Raw genomic sequence first — 15,831 nt, 5'->3', positions numbered from 1 at the left:
TGGTTAGTATCTAAATGAAATAACGCAACATAGACCTCCAAGAAAACCTAAGACTAAAGACTAATGCTCCCTATAATTTAAATTTCGGATTTCCCAATGTCATTTGCAATTAGAGTTGTTCTGTGTGACCTCTAATGTCCATAAACAAAAATATTAGCGAGCTAGCTGTAGAGCCAATCAAAACAAACATTTCTCATGGACACAAAAATATAAAAAATTGAAGTAATTAAGTGTAATCAATCCTCACATATATAATGTTGTAATTTCATGGCAGACGATATTGTTAATCTAAATTAGATTTAGAATTAGATTTTTGGAACTTGCAGCATATGCATCAAAGAATGTCGTTTTATAATTTTGGACATTGAGAATACTATGTATATATCTGAAATCCTTGTCCATTCACTAATGTCTTTAGATCATGCGGAGAAGAAGGAAATCCTGGACAGAAATTTCAGATTTCAGTATTAACTGCAAATGAGTACACTGCAGAAGTTGTTGTCAGACTTTCCCCATTATGGCAGCGGGTTCATAACTCCAGTATTGTTTCTTGTCATAAACTATGGGCTAAGGAGATTTTTAAGATGTTAACTCATCATTACCAGGATTCAGATAAATGTATTAATCAATTAAACCTACCTTTAATAAGCCGATAAGGTCATAATTATTTGGAACCAAATGATTGGAAGTGTGAGATCTTGTAAGAAAAATGAAAAAACAGATTATTATCCAAATGGAGAGTGACTGCACGTGAGTGCAGTATAGAGGGATCTAAGTGTTCTCGAGCATGGATCACAAAAAGGCAACAAGTAGTTGAGAAAGCAAATGGCATTTTGGCCTTCATTGGAATTGGGTTGGAATTTAAGAATACAAAAGTTTTGTTGCAATTGTACAGAGTGACAACGAGGCCTGATTGGGAATAGTGTATACAGCTTTGGGCCCTTATCTAAAAATGGATGTAGGAACTTTGGAGGTAGTACAAAGAAAATTTACCAGGCTATTCCTGGGATGAGAGGGTTGTCCCACAAAGGGAGACTAAATAGTTTGGGTGTTTATTCCTTGGGAGTTTAGAAGAATGATAGTTGACCTTATTCAAACATATAAGATCCTAATTGGGTTTGATGTATGATTCTTTTCACAGAGGGGGCGAATCTCGTTTCAGTTTTCAGCCTCAGTGGGTGGGGGATGCTGGATCATTAAAAATATTAAAAGTAGAGGTAAACAAAAATGTGATAGACTGAGAAATAGCATGGTATGGAGAAATTACACAGACGATGAGTTGAGGCCAGCATTGATCAGCCATGATCATATTAAGGGTGGGGCTGCACCTGGTCCTACTTTCTTGTGTCATTTCCTAGGCTGCACCCATGTATTGTGTATGCAGTATCTACCTTGAAACCGTGCAATTCCAAAATAAGAAAATTTGAAAGATTTTTTTAAGGAAACTGTATTAAAAAATATCCCTTGATATATTCAGGAATGGTAATTTGCTGACATTTGATTCATACATAGCATTTTAATCCAAATGTCTAACCCACCACATCTCAGTAACCTGATTATAAATTAGACATTTTTTGTTACCTTTGCTAGTTATGCTATAGTTATTAGACACAAGTATTCACAGCTAGGTGTCCTAACACCAACAAAAGGCTTACTTTTAAGAACTTCTTAATAGCCTGGAAATGGACAGTGAAAATGGACATAGTGAGAATTGTGATTACATTGATCAGAGGCATCACCAGTTTTGATCATGGAATAAGCTCTTATTGCACGTTTTTTTTTCAAAAGCTGGAAAAAAGGTTCAAAGGTTCAAAGGTTATTTATTGGTCACATACACCTAGGTGTAGTGAAATGCTTCTTGCCAATGCAGCACATAAAGAAAGAATACAGACATAACATTAATAAGAGATTTAAACATAAAGAACATCCCCCCACAATGGCTCCCACCATGAGGGAAGGCACAAAAGTCCAGTCCCCAACCCCAGTTCACCCATAGTCGAGCCAATTGAGGCCTCCACAGTTGCCTCTACGGAGGCCCGATGTTCCTGGCCGTTCTCGCCGGGTGATGGTGCTCCGGCGTCGGGAGGGTCTTCACAGCGGCTTGGGACACCTGGAACGACCGCTTCCGTACTGGAGGCCGCGGCTTCCAAAGCCAACAAGGCCGCGCCGGTTGGAGCTCCACTACTGGCGATCTCGTCGCGAGATCCCAGGCTCCCGGTGTACAGTTCGGCGCCGCCGCCCGCAGCTGGCCGCTCCTCAGACCCGCAGCTCCGCGATGTTGTTCCCGGCGGTCTTCAGCTCACCGGAGCTCCAGCGCGGCGACCCAGGCAAGGCATCGTCCGCTCCACGATAGCGCTCCAGCGCTGTGCCGCCGCCGAAGCCGTGGTACTGGGCGGTCCCCGTCAGGAAACACCGCTCCAGGCCCGCTGGTAGGCCGCGAGGACGGGTCGAAACTGCAGCCCGGAGAAAAGCTGCCTCTCCGACCAGGTAGGGACCCTGAAAGGCAGTTTCCCCCTTCCCCCCCCCCCCCCACCCCCCACATAAAAAAGTCTAGACCTCCAGAAACAAAAACACTTTAACTAACTAAAAATAAAAAAAAAGATGAAAAGACAGACAGCTGCTGGCTGGGCAGCCGCGCACAGGTCAGCGCCCCCTGTTGGACGGATGTGAAAATTAATTTAATGCTGGATGCAATTTGCACTTCTTTCAATTATTATTTTTAAGCCAAATACTGATGAATTTTAAACAAAAATATGGGTCTTAACAGAAAGTACGGTTCAACACAGTCGAGACTAATGAAATGTGCATGTTTTCTCAAAGAAGAGATTTTTTGGATTGAGAATGCCATGGAAAAATTATTTAGGTGCTATGCAGTTGAAAATAGGCTTAATCCAGAGAAATGCAATATTGCCCTCACTGATGATTAATTGTGACTCCAAGAGTCACCATTGTTGCATTCCAGATATAAAAAGTCTATGGGGGCAATAATTGTTGTAGGCTTGTAGCTGGGGCATCACAAGAAGCCCCATGATGTAACAGAGGTCCTGGGAGCAGCTCAAGCTCATTGAGCCAAAAGGACTCTTGTAATTATGGATATTGTATGATGGAGAATAGAGAGTGTGTGAGCAAATGGAGCAGTGAGAGGAAGGCCAGGATATATCTTGGACTATTTTCAGGACAAGCTATGCTCTGTAATGACTAATGTGTTTTCTCCAATAATTATATACCTTTAAAATTATCTCATTGATTGTAAGATACTTACTTGTTAAGCTCTTGTTGGAGCCCCAATGAGCATTTTTATTTATGCAAACAGTACTGAATATAAGAAATTCATTGCTGACTGCAGTATAGGATCAAGTATAAAATGTCATTTGTTCAACATTCTCTTTCACATTTAGGAAAAGGTTTGCTCAAACTCCGGAAACTGCAGAGATTGAGACTGGATAGTAACCAGCTGATATGTGTGGAGTCACGGGAGTTTTCAGGACTAAGTCAACTGACATCTCTGGATATCAGCCATAACCAGCTAACTGACATCACTGTAAGGATGACCAAAACAATGCAGGAGACTGGCAAATGGTTTAACTTATTCTTCTCATCCGCTGACTTTTGTTTAGATATCACAAGTACATTTACTGCTTTTCAGAGGCTTAATTGATTTGAAGTTCACCAATCTTCATCAAGAACATTTTAAACTGATAATTGGAATTTAAGAAACATATTTTTGGTGTTTTAAAAACCCTGACCACAATCAATATCTCATCTATTCATTCATTCATTTCCATTTACCTTGCTACATACAGATAAGCCATGTCACCCATCTAGTCTACACTGGGTCTCAAAGCAATTCCTTTCCCCTACTAATTGTCATGGTAACGTATTCCCCACATTTTTATTCTGCTTCCAAGAAAGGCAATCATCTTCCCAACTTGCTTGTCTTTGGGATGTGGGAAGAAACTGCAGTATCCAGAGGAAACCCATATGGTCGCAGAGAGAATGTGCAAACTCTGCTAGACAGCACAGAAGGTCTATAAAAGTGTCCAGAAAAGGAAACCATGAAGAAAAGGATATTGTATTGTATTGTATTTTAATGACCACACAGCCAGGCTGGTGGAATTTTGGGTTGTCAGCAGCGATACAATAATAAAGAACACACAAAATGTAACACAAACATCCACCACAGCATTCATCACTGTGGTGGAAGGCACAACATTTGGCCAGTCCTCCTCCATTTCCCCCCCGTGGACAGGACCAGAGTCCAGAGTCAGTCGAGGATCGGCTCTTCCTCACCGGACACCGCGGCTTTAGATTGTTGTAGGCCGCAGGCCGGCGGTCGAGATTTAAAGTCTCCGCCGCAGCCAGAAGCACCGTAGACTGCAGGGCCGGCGGTCGAAGCTCCCCTCAAAGGCAGAAGTTGGCCGCGGGCCGGCAGTGATGGCTTCTTCTTCCCCCGGGTCCCCCACGAGGGATCCCGGGCTGTAGACGCCGCACCAGCTGGAGCTCTGCAGACCGTGGCTTCAGGCTGCCGGCAGCCCCGGGCCAGCAAAACGGAGCGCTCCCCTCCAGCGAGCCCCAGCGAGGGCTCACCCGCTCCACACTGAGAGTCCACGCTGCGCCCGCCGCTGAAGCCCCGGACGCGTCTCCGGGAAAGGCCGCTGGAGGCGTATCTAATGGACAAATGTGCATTCAGTCGAGAAAGGCAATCCCCTCTTATGGATTCAGTTTTATCTATCCTTGTGCAATCCCTCCATCTTTTTAAAAATATTTATTTCATTTGTATTATTACACTCATCATGTCCCAGGATCTCTCCTTGGTTTCGTACTCATCCTAGATGAGTTTAGACTACTGACAGAAGTTATCCGGATCTGGCCTGAAGGTTTCATCAGCTTTGAGGTTGCATCTTTTGCTAAATCAGGTGGGATGCATACTAGACTTTTTAATTCATCGTGAGCTGAATCTTTAACTCCATACCTGAACAGGCACAAAGTTGAACTGAACTAGCAGTCACGTATGAATTCCATTAATTTGTTAGAGACAAATCATGTTGAATATATTTGATAGTTTTTTGGTGTACCTGGAGAATTGATGTGGGAAATGCAGTTACTATTATTAAAGTACTATTATGATTATGAATATAGACTCGCAAAAAAAATTGATAAAGTGGCATGTAATGGTCATCAATATTAAATCCAAGGAACAAAGTGATCTAAAATAGCAAGACAGAACATGGGCTAAATAACAGAAAACAATGAGCTATAAGGAAAAATTGTAAAATTGCAATGTTACCAGCTGCACCACTTTTCTGCCCACAAATTCAATGGCAGGCTTTAAAGGGAAGTTGTGTATGTATCTAAAATAAATGAATTTGCAGTGCTATGGTGAGTGGGCAGCATAATGAGCTTCAATGGATTTGATAGACTCTATAACCTCCTTCCATGCTACACTATTTTGTGATTGCAATAGTTCTCTGAAAACCTCTACAATATCCTTTCATCCTTTTTCTATTTTTATTTAATCTTCCCCTGCTGCAATCTTAGTTCAGGTTTTCATTTTTTTCTGGATTGTGTTCCCCAACTTTTGCCCGCCTGCCTACCAGATACATACTTTTTCTTCATGTCAATGTCCTCTATCGAAATATAACATGATCATTAACATTAATAATATTAGCTCCAATTTAAAATGAGATACACCTGTTGGGTTTTTGGGTATTTCCAGGTTAATTTAAATCTAGTCTGTGTGGGAACAAAAGTTAGTCAGTGACCTCATTTACATAACGTGCAAAAATCGAGTTTTGTAGAAATGGCATTTCACTGATAGTCATAACTATTTTTCTTTATTCAGGCTGTGAATGGATTGCCCTGTCTCGAGGAGCTGTTTGCATCCCACAACAAGTTGTATGGGGTTGTTGATCTCAGTAGATGTAATAAGGTCAGTAGTGAAAGTACAAAATGCAAAAAAAAATCTGTTTATTTGTTTTATCTTAACTGTGACAATAACTGCATTGATAAATTGCATTGATCTGTTTGCAGAAGGACATTATGCAATTTTTGACCAGCTCATCGATATAATTTGAAGCCAAAGAGCATTTCAAATCATTTAACTCTGAATTAATCCTTTAATGTTCCAAGAGATTTATAAAGTATTCTGTGATTTTAAGAAGGTAGCCTGTCCAGTCCAAATAATCTCTGTCCTTAAATAGATTATGTAGGCCTTTCTTGGTAGTTAGTTATGGTTATGATTCTAATATATGACTTAAATACAGTAAACCCACAATTTAACGGACCCTTTTAAAACGGATTTTGGTTATAGTGGACAGACTTGCCCACACCATTCCCAGTTCACACCACCTCCCCACCCTCTTCCAGCTTTGGCCACCCCGGCCTGCACGGTCAAATTGACGCAGCTGTTTTTGTGGCTCACGTGTAGCCGCTGGGGACTACGCTTTCTTCAGGCCGTCGCCAATAACAGGACACCTCGGTCAGCGTGGGGCTTCATCCACTCCCACCTGCTGCTGCTACTTCCTGTCCGTCCAAGGTCACTCCCCACTTCAATGTCACCTCATCCTCCACCCATTGTTCTGATGACTCAGTCGCTTCCACCACCCTCCCCTCCACTGCTGCCTTCTCCTCCTTCTTCCCCGGAGTTGCCGATATACTTCACTTTGTAAGATGTAGGTGACTGCAGGGGAGAAGGAAGAGAAGACAGCGGTGGAGCAAGGGGAGAGGCTGGATGGACAAAACAACGCGCGAAGGAGGCGGTGGTGGGGTAGTGGGTGGGTGGGTGGTCGTAGTGGGTGGGTGGGTGGGCGGGCAGAGTAACAGAAAAAGGTGCGGAGGAACATGGAGCGAAGAAATCGTGAGGGAAGGAAGCTCACGGTGACTGAGCATGTCCTGTCGGTGGCAGTGGCCAGAAGAAAGCATTGTACCTAGGGGCTACAGAGTGAACCGCAATAACAGCAGCTTCAACGGATGAAGCGGTAACTGGCGAAGAAGGGCTTGCTGGTGCAGTCCAACAGCATTGGCACGTAGTTTTAAGGTGAAAAATGCTGGAGTAACTTAGCAGACTGAATCAGTCTGAAGAATGGTCCCAACGTCACCTATCCATGTTTTCCAGAGATGCTGCCTGACCCGCTGAGTTACTCCAGCATTTTGTGTCCTTTTATGTATTAACCAGCATCTGCAGTTCTTTGCTTCAACTACATGCAATTATAATACCTTACTCAGTTATATAGCGGACAATCGGGAATAACGGACACCATTCCCGTCTCCATGGTCTGTTATAACAAGGGTTTACTGTACAGTCAGGCGAAGCAGTTGTGCGTGCTCTAGTTTCCTACCAGGTGAGAAACTATGCCAATGAACAATTTCAGTTTTGCGTGTCTTAGACTTCTCATGATTGATTCCTTGGCTGCATGAAGTACCTTCAAGAAACATGGAAGCCTGATATAGTTTCTCCTGAGCTAGCTAAGAGTGGAAATATGCACAAGGTGCCACTCAATACTTGAATGGTTCACCCAAGCCTGGACCTCTTCTAAATGATGCCAGCAATCACCAGTTATTGTAACATAAAGATTCTTCAAGGCTTAACAATGTGGATTCTGAAAGGATGTTTCCTTTTTAGGTTCGATCTAGAATTAAGAGCTTTATAAACTCCACCATCAATAGTGTCACCTCCCTCAAACGGGTGACCATATTCCCGAATCAGAAACCATGGATGAACAGCGAGGTCAGGCTACTGCTGAAAGCACGGGACACTGCTTTCAGGTCAGGCGATGCTCGAGCCTACAGTTCATCCAGGGCTAACCTGAAGAGGGGCATCAAGAAGGCCAAGCACTGCCATAAACTCAGGATTGAGGACCACTTCAACAACAACTTCGACCCCCGACGCATGTGGCAAGGCATCCAGGCCATCACACACTATAGACCCACCAGCACCACCCCCACATCCAGCGACCCTCCTTCCTTGAGGAGCTTAACCACTTCTATGGCCGCTTCGACAGGGACAATCTAGAGACAGCCATCAAGGCTCCCTGCTGATCACCAACCCCTCACTCTCACCCCCTACGACGTGTACGTGGCACTGAGTAGGACTAATGCACGTAAGGCTGCTGGCCCTGACGGCATCCCCGGGCGCGTCCTCAGGGCCTGTGCTGCGCAGCTGACAGACGTCTGGACTGACATCTTCAACCTGTCACTTGCCCAAGCAGTTCCCACGTGCCTTAAAACCACCTCCATCGTGCCGGTGCCAAAACACTCCACTGCGGCAAGCCTCAACGACTTCCGCCCAGTTGCACTTACCCCCATCATCACCAAGTACTTCGAGAGGCTGGTCCTGGCACACCTCAAAGGCTGCCTACCCCCCACATTGGATCCCTATCAGTTTGCCTACCGCAAAAATAGGAGTACGGAGGATGCCATCTCAACGGCACTTCACTCCGCCCTTTCCCACCTCGACAACAAAGACACTTACGTAAGAATGCTGTTCATCGATTACAGCTCAGCATTCAACACCATTATACCCTCTAAACTGATCACCAAACTCGGTAACCTGGGCATCGACCCCTCCCTCTGCAACTGGATACTGGACTTTCTAACCAACAGACCCCAGTCTGTTAGGTTAGACAAGCACACCTCTTCAACCCTCACCCTGAACACCGGCGTTCCACAGGGCTGTGTGCTGAGCCCCCTCCTCTACTCCCTCTTCACCTACGACTGCATATCTGTACATGGTACTAACACCATCATCAAGTATGCAGATGATACAACGGTGATTGGCCTCATCAGCAACAACGATGAGTCGGCCTATAGGGAGGAGGTCCAGCTCCTAGCAGCATGGTGCGCTGACAACAACCTGGCCCTTAACTCCAAGAAGACCAAGGAGCTCATTGTAGACTTCAGGAAGTCTAGGGGCGGCACGCACACCCCCATCCACATCAACGGGACGGAGGTGGAACGTGTTTCCAGCTTCAGGTTCCTGGGGGTCAACATCTCCGATGACCTCTCTTGGACCCACAATACCTCAACTCTGGTCAAGAAGGCTCACCAGCATCTCTTCTTCCTGAGGAGACTGAAGAAGGTCCATCTGTCTCCTCAGATCCTGGTGAACTTCTACCGCTGCACCATCGAGAGCATCCTTACCAACTGTATCACAGTATGGTATGGCAACTGCTCTGTCTCCGACCGGAAAGCACTGCAGAGGGTGGTGAAAATTGCCCAACGCATCACCGGTTCCTCGCTCCCCTCCATTGAGTCTGTCCAAAGCAAGCATTGTCTGCGGAGGGCGCTCAGCATCGCCAAGGACTGCTCTCACCCCAACCATGGACTGTTTACCCTCCTACTATCCGGGAGGCGCTACAAGTCTCTCCGTTGCTGGACCAGCAGGTCCAGGAACAGCTTCTTCCCTGCGGCTGTCACACTACTCAACAATGTACCTCGGTGACTGCCAATCCACGCCCCCCCCCCCCCCGGACTGACAATGACAATTAAAGTCGAATCTGAATCTGAATCTGAATCTGAAGAGTACAATTTCAGAATAAGGGATTGCACATTTTGGAGAGGCAGAGGAATTTCATCCCTCAGATGTTTGTCAATCTTTGGAGCCTTTTGTCCTGGATGCTAAATCTTTGAATATGGTTAACATTTAGATAGATATTTGGACTATAGGGTAACCACCAATTAAGAGAGCAGGCAGGAAATTGGAGCTGTGGCAAAATCAAATAAGCCATGAATTTATTAAATAGCAAAGCAGCTCAAGAGGAGATATGGCCTTCTGCTCACTCATATGTAACAAGCTGCAGGCAGCTACTGGCTGTCGCTAGGGACCTCATTGACAAAGACTATGGTACTCCATAGTTGGCAGTGGCTTACAAATGCTTACAAATGCTTACAAAGGAAATAATTAGGAGGGGCATCCAGGGCGAGTAGGTGTTTGGTAAAAGATTAGTGTTTAAAATCTGAGCCGTGTTTAGAGAAGCAGTTATAATATCACTTATACCAGCTCCACAATCAGGTCTTCATCTTTTAATGTTCCTTGGCAGTGATCCATTTTAGAACAATCAATAAGTGGCATGGCATATGTGATACCCTTGTGAAAAAGGGGAGAAAAAACATAGCAGACAACTCCAAGCCCGTCAGTTTAACCTTGGGAGTGAACCTTTTAAAAACAATAATAAAGGAAAAAATTGATAAGCGCTTAGAGAAGTTTGTGTTAAATGAGAGCCAATGTAAATTCACAGATCAAAGGCAAATTATGTTTGACTAATCTGATTAAATCTTTTAGGTAACAGAAAAGGTTGAGGCAAAAGTTGTTAAATTTTACAAAGGCAGTTGGCTAAACCCCACACAAAAAACTCCACACAAAAAGACCACGAGGTAAAAAATGAATTGTCAGCTTAGATAAGGAATTAACTCAAGGTCAGCATGCAATGCGTCATTGTAAATCATTGTTTTTCACACAGGAGCATAGTGGAAGTGATTTTCCTCGGAAGTTGGGGCAATGAATACAACTTATCGGATGTGGGCACAAGAGACTGTAGATGCTGGAATCTTGAGTAAAAAAACTGTTGGAGGAACTCAGCGAATCTGGCAGCATCTGCGGAGGGACATTGTCAGACAATGTTTTGTGTATGGACCCTTCTTCAGATTGATGAAACATCCCAACCCAAAATGTTGTTTGCCCATTTCTCTGCACAGATGCGGCCTGACCCACTGAGTTCCTCCAGCAGTTTGTCTTTTACTTGTCGCATGTACTGTATATTAATAACTTCTATATGGATGTACAGGTTAAAATTTTGGAAGTTGCAGATGGCATTAAGCTGGAAATGTGTAGAAGATTAAAAAGCTTGTCCTCATAGGCCAAAATATTGAGTATAAGTATGAGACATCATGTTGCAGCTGTGCATAGCATTGATTAGACCGCACTCAGAGTAATATGTATAATAATAATAATAATAATAAATTTTATATAATGGGCGCCTTTCAGACATCTCAAGGACACCTTACATAGTAATCGGAATAAAAACATATAATCGGAATATAACAAGTAATAAAGACATTACAGAGACACAAATTAAAAACAGAATTCAATCCAAAAACAGAAAATCAAAAACACAGTGTGAAGAGAGAGCAGCGGCAGCCAAAGCGCGCCAGCGTCCACTCTCCCTTCACGGCAGCCATCTTGGACACAGACCTACAGGACTACAATTAGACAAAAAAAAATCATCCCCCCACAGTGGATAGCACTGTGGAGGAAGGCACAATGTCCAGTCCCCACCCCATGTTCACCCCAAAGTCAGGCCTATTGAGGCCACCGCAATTGCCTCTACGGAGGCCCGATGTCCCTGGCCGTTCTCACCGGGTGGTCTTGCCCCGGCGTCGGGAGAGTCCTTTCTAGCAGCCGTTCACCAAGATGGCTCCTCCCCACTCCCCACATGTATAGTGTTGATCACCGTGCTGCGAGAAGGATCTTCGCAATAGAGAGTGCAGAAGAGCTTCACGATTATGGTCTTGAATGGAGGGCTGTTGCTTTAAGATAGAAACATAGAAACATATAAAATAGGTGCAGGAGTAGGCTATTCGGCCCTTCGAGCCTGCGACCCTTCGACCCTTCGATATGATCATGGCTGATCATCCAACTCAGTATCCCATCCCTGCCTTCTCTCCATACCCCCTGATCCCTTTAGCCACAAGGGCCACATCTAACTCCCTCTTAAACATAGCCAATGAACGGGCCTCAACTACCTTCTGTGGCAGAGAATTCCACAGATTCACCACTCTGTGTAAAAAATGATTTTCTCATCTCTGTCCTAAAAGACTTCCCTCTTATCCTTAAACTGTGACCCCTAGTTCTGGACTTCCCCAACATCGGGAATAATCTTCCTGCATCTAGCCTGTCTAACCCCTTAAGAATTTTGTAAGTTTCTATAAGATCCCCCCTCATTCTTCTAAATTCTAGCGTGTACATATAACATATAACCATATAACCATATAACAATTACAGCACGGAAACAGGCCATCTCGACCCCTCTAGTCCGTGCCGAACACATAATCTCCCCTAGTCCCATATACCTGCGCTCAGACCATAACCCTCCATTCCTTTCCCATCCATATAACTATCCAATTTATTTTTAAATGATAAAAACGAACCTGCCTCCACCACCTTCACTGGAAGCTCATTCCACACAGCTACCACTCTCTGAGTAAAGAAGTTCCCCCTCATGTTACCCCTAAACTTCAGTCCCTTAATTCTCAAGTCATGTCCCCTTGTTTGAATCTTCCCTACTCTCAGTGGGAAAAGCTTTTCCACGTCAACTCTGTCTATCCCTCTCATCATTTTAAAAACCTCTATCAAGTCCCCCCTTAACCTTCTGCGCTCCAAAGAATAAAGCCCTAACTTGTTCAACCTTTCTCTGTAACTTAGTTGCTGAAACCCAGGCAACATTCTAGTAAATCTCCTCTGTACTCTCTCTATTTTGTTGACATCCTTCCTATAATTAGGCGACCAAAATTGTACACCATACTCCAGAATTGGCCTCACCAATGCCTTGTACAAATTTAACATTAACATTACATCCCAACTCCTATACTCAGACCGATACAAGCCGAGTCTATCCAGTCTTTCTTCATATGAAAGTCCTGCCATCCCAGGAATCAGTCTGGTGAACCTTCTCTGTACTCCCTCTATGGCAAGAATGTATTTCCTCAGATTAGGAGACCAAAACTGTACGCAATACTCCAGGTGTGGTCTCACCAAGACCCTGTACAACTGCAGAACCTCCCTGCTCTTATACTCAAATCCTTTTGCTATGAATGCTAACATACCATTTGCTTTCTTCACTGCCTGCTGCACCTGCATTCCTACTTTCAATGACTGGTGTACCATGACACCCAGGTCTCGTTGCATCTCCCCTTTTCCTAATCGGCCACCATTCAGATAAAAGTCTACTTTCCGGTTTTTGCCACCAAAGTGGATAACCTCACATTTATCCACATTATACTGCATCTGCCATGCATTTGCCCACTCACCCAACCTATCCAAGTCACCTTGCAGCCTCCTAGCATCCTCCTCACAGCTAACACTGCCCCCCAGCTTCGTGTCATCCGCAAACTTGGAGATGTTGCATTCAATTCCTTCATCCAGATCATTAATATATATTGTAAATAGCTGGGGTCCCAGCACTGAGCCTTGCGGTACCCCACTAGTCACTGCCTGCCATTCTGAAAGGACCCGTTTACTCCTACTCTTTGCTTCCTGTCTGCCAGCCAGTTCTCTATCCACATCAATACTGAACTCCCAATACCATGTGCTTTAAGTTTGTATACTAATCTCTTATGTGGGACCTTGTCGAAAGCCTTCTGAAAGTCCAGATATAACACATCCACTGGTTCTCCCTTAACCACTCTACTAGTTACATCCTCGAAAAATTCTATAAGATTCGTCAGACATGATTTACCTTTCATAAATCCATGCTGACTTTGTCCAATGAATTCACCACTTTCCAAATGTGCTGCTATCCCATCTTTAATAACTGACTCCAGAATTTTCCCCACCACCGATGTTAGACTAACTGGTCTGTAATTCCCCGTTTTCTCTCTCCCTCCCTTTTTAAAAAGTGGGGTTACATTAGCTACCCTCCAGTCCTCAGGAACTACTCCAGAATCTAAAGAGTTTTGAAAAATTATCACTAATGCATCCACTATTTCTGCGGCTACTTCCTTAAGTACTCTGGGATGCAACTTATCTGGCCCTGGGGATTTATCGGCCTTTAATCCATTCAATTTACCTAACACCACTTCCCGGCTAACCTGGATTTCACTCAGTTCCTCCATCTCATTTAACCCCCGGTCCCTTGCTATTTAAGGTGAGATTGAATAGGCTAGGTCTATTCTAGAGTGAAGATGGCTGGGAAGAAACTATACAGAGGTTTATAAGATTTTAAATTACATTGACTTCTTTGTTGCAGGTCAGCGGTGTTTAGAACTAGAGGGCACAGGTTTAAGGTAGAAGTGGAGAAAAATAAAGGTGCTCGGAGCAGTAAATTTTTCACACAAACTTAACTGGAATGAACTGCCAGGGGAGGTTTAGTTTAGTTTAGACATAAAGCGTGGAAACCTACCTTTCGGCCCACTAAGTCTGCACCGACAAGCACTCACTGCACACTAGTTCTATCCAACACAATATGGACAAGTTTTTTACAGAAGCCAATTAACCTACAAAACTGCACATCTTTTGAATGCGGGAGGAAACCGGAACAGACTGCAAGAAGCCCATAATGAGAAGGGTGGTCATGTGGCATTTAAAATCTAATACTTGAAGTGACACATTATGGCAGACAGATTCAGGAGAGATAAGATAGACTAAGAAGCATTGTTCCAAAGGGTGTGCAGTCACAGAGGGACTAGTGAATGTGAATACTTTTTTTGAAAGTGACAGGCATGATGAGAGGGTAGACAAAAATGCTGGAGAAACTCAGCGGGTGAGGCAGCATCAATGGAGCGAAGGAAATAGGCAATGTTTCGGGTCGAGTCCCTTCTTCAGACTGATGTGAGGGTGGGAAGAAGAAAGGAAGATGTGGAGACAGTGGGCTGAGGGAGAGCTGAGAAGGGGAGGAGAAAGCAGGGATTACCTGAAATTAGAGAAGTCAATGTTCATACCGCTGGGGTGTAAACTGCCCAAGCGAAATATGAGGTGCTGCTCCTCCAATTTACTGTGGTCCTCACTCTGGCCATGGAGGAGGCAGGACAGAAAGGCCGGATTCGGAATGGGAGGGGGAGTTGAAGTGCTGAGCCACCGGGAGATCAGGTAGGTTAATGCGAACCGAGCAGAGATGTTGGGCGAAGCGATCGCCGAGCCTACGCTTGTCTCACCGATGTAGAGCAGCTGACACCTAGAGCAGGTGAACCTCTGCCGCACCTTGAAAGACTGCTTGGGTCCTTGAATGGAGTCGAGGGGGGAGATAAAGCGACAAGTGTAGCATTTCCTGCGGTTGCAAGGGAAAGTGCCAGGTGGTTTGGGTGGAAAGGGACAAAATGACCATGGAGTTACAGAGGGAGCGGTCTCTGCAGAAAGCAGACAGGGGAGGAGATGGGAAGATGTGGCCAGTGGTGGGATCCCGTTGGAGGTGACGAAAATGTCAGAGGATTATTTGTTGTATGTGATGGCTGGTAGGGTGGAAGGTGAGGATGGAAGGGTAGAAGAAGAGTCCTTAAAGGAAGCAGGATGGAATCCTTACAGGAAGCAGGGTGGGAAGAAGTGTAGTCACCCAGGATGCTCCATAGATGCTGCCTCACCCGCTGCATTTCTCCAGCATTTTTGTCTACCTTCGATTTTGCAGCATCTGCAGTTCCTTCTTAAACATGATGAGAGAGTGTTTACTGAAGCATATGGAAATCTTGGCTTCATAAACAGAGGGCAGAAAAAGCAGGAAGGTTAAGATGTAGCAGTATAACATGGCAAAAATTCTGGTCTTCTCACGAAGGGAAGATGTGAAGGTCTTGGAGAGATGGAATGGATTCACCAGAATGGTTCCAGGGATGAGTATATATATTAGAGAAGCCGAGCTTGTTGTTTTTGGAGTAAAGAGGATTAGGTGGAGTAAAACAACAAAATGTGGAGAAACTCAGCAGGTCAGTCAGCATCTGTAGTGAGAAATGAACACTTTTCAGGTCAGACATTTCTTCAGATCTTGTGTACCAAGTGATTTGCAATGAGGAATAAAAATGTAGCAGTTACTAAAGTAAAGCATATCACTAACATGATTTCATATCATGGTTTAAATGTCATAAAACTATTTATGCATATCAAGCTGTTTTTCGTTGCATGTAATGAATATG

At 44.4% G+C, this 15,831-nt stretch overlaps 1 protein-coding gene across 1 annotated transcript in view; it reads left to right on the top strand.

Annotated features, from left to right (window-relative positions):
• Positions 1-15,831, top strand: part of LOC116988055 (protein phosphatase 1 regulatory subunit 7-like) — a 75,574-nt gene that overhangs the window by 21,340 nt on the left and 38,403 nt on the right. Inside the window, exons 6-7 of the mRNA XM_033044489.1 lie at positions 3,399-3,541; positions 5,843-5,929. Of these exons, the coding sequence (XP_032900380.1) occupies positions 3,399-3,541; positions 5,843-5,929 (230 nt within the window). The remainder of the gene's footprint in view (positions 1-3,398; positions 3,542-5,842; positions 5,930-15,831) is intronic.

Source organism: Amblyraja radiata, chromosome 26, assembly GCF_010909765.2.
Source record: "Amblyraja radiata isolate CabotCenter1 chromosome 26, sAmbRad1.1.pri, whole genome shotgun sequence".
In the NCBI taxonomy this organism is placed as follows: Eukaryota; Metazoa; Chordata; class Chondrichthyes; order Rajiformes; family Rajidae; genus Amblyraja; species Amblyraja radiata.
Note: the sequence above shows the minus strand (reverse complement) of the source record. Positions and strands in the feature narration are given on the sequence as shown.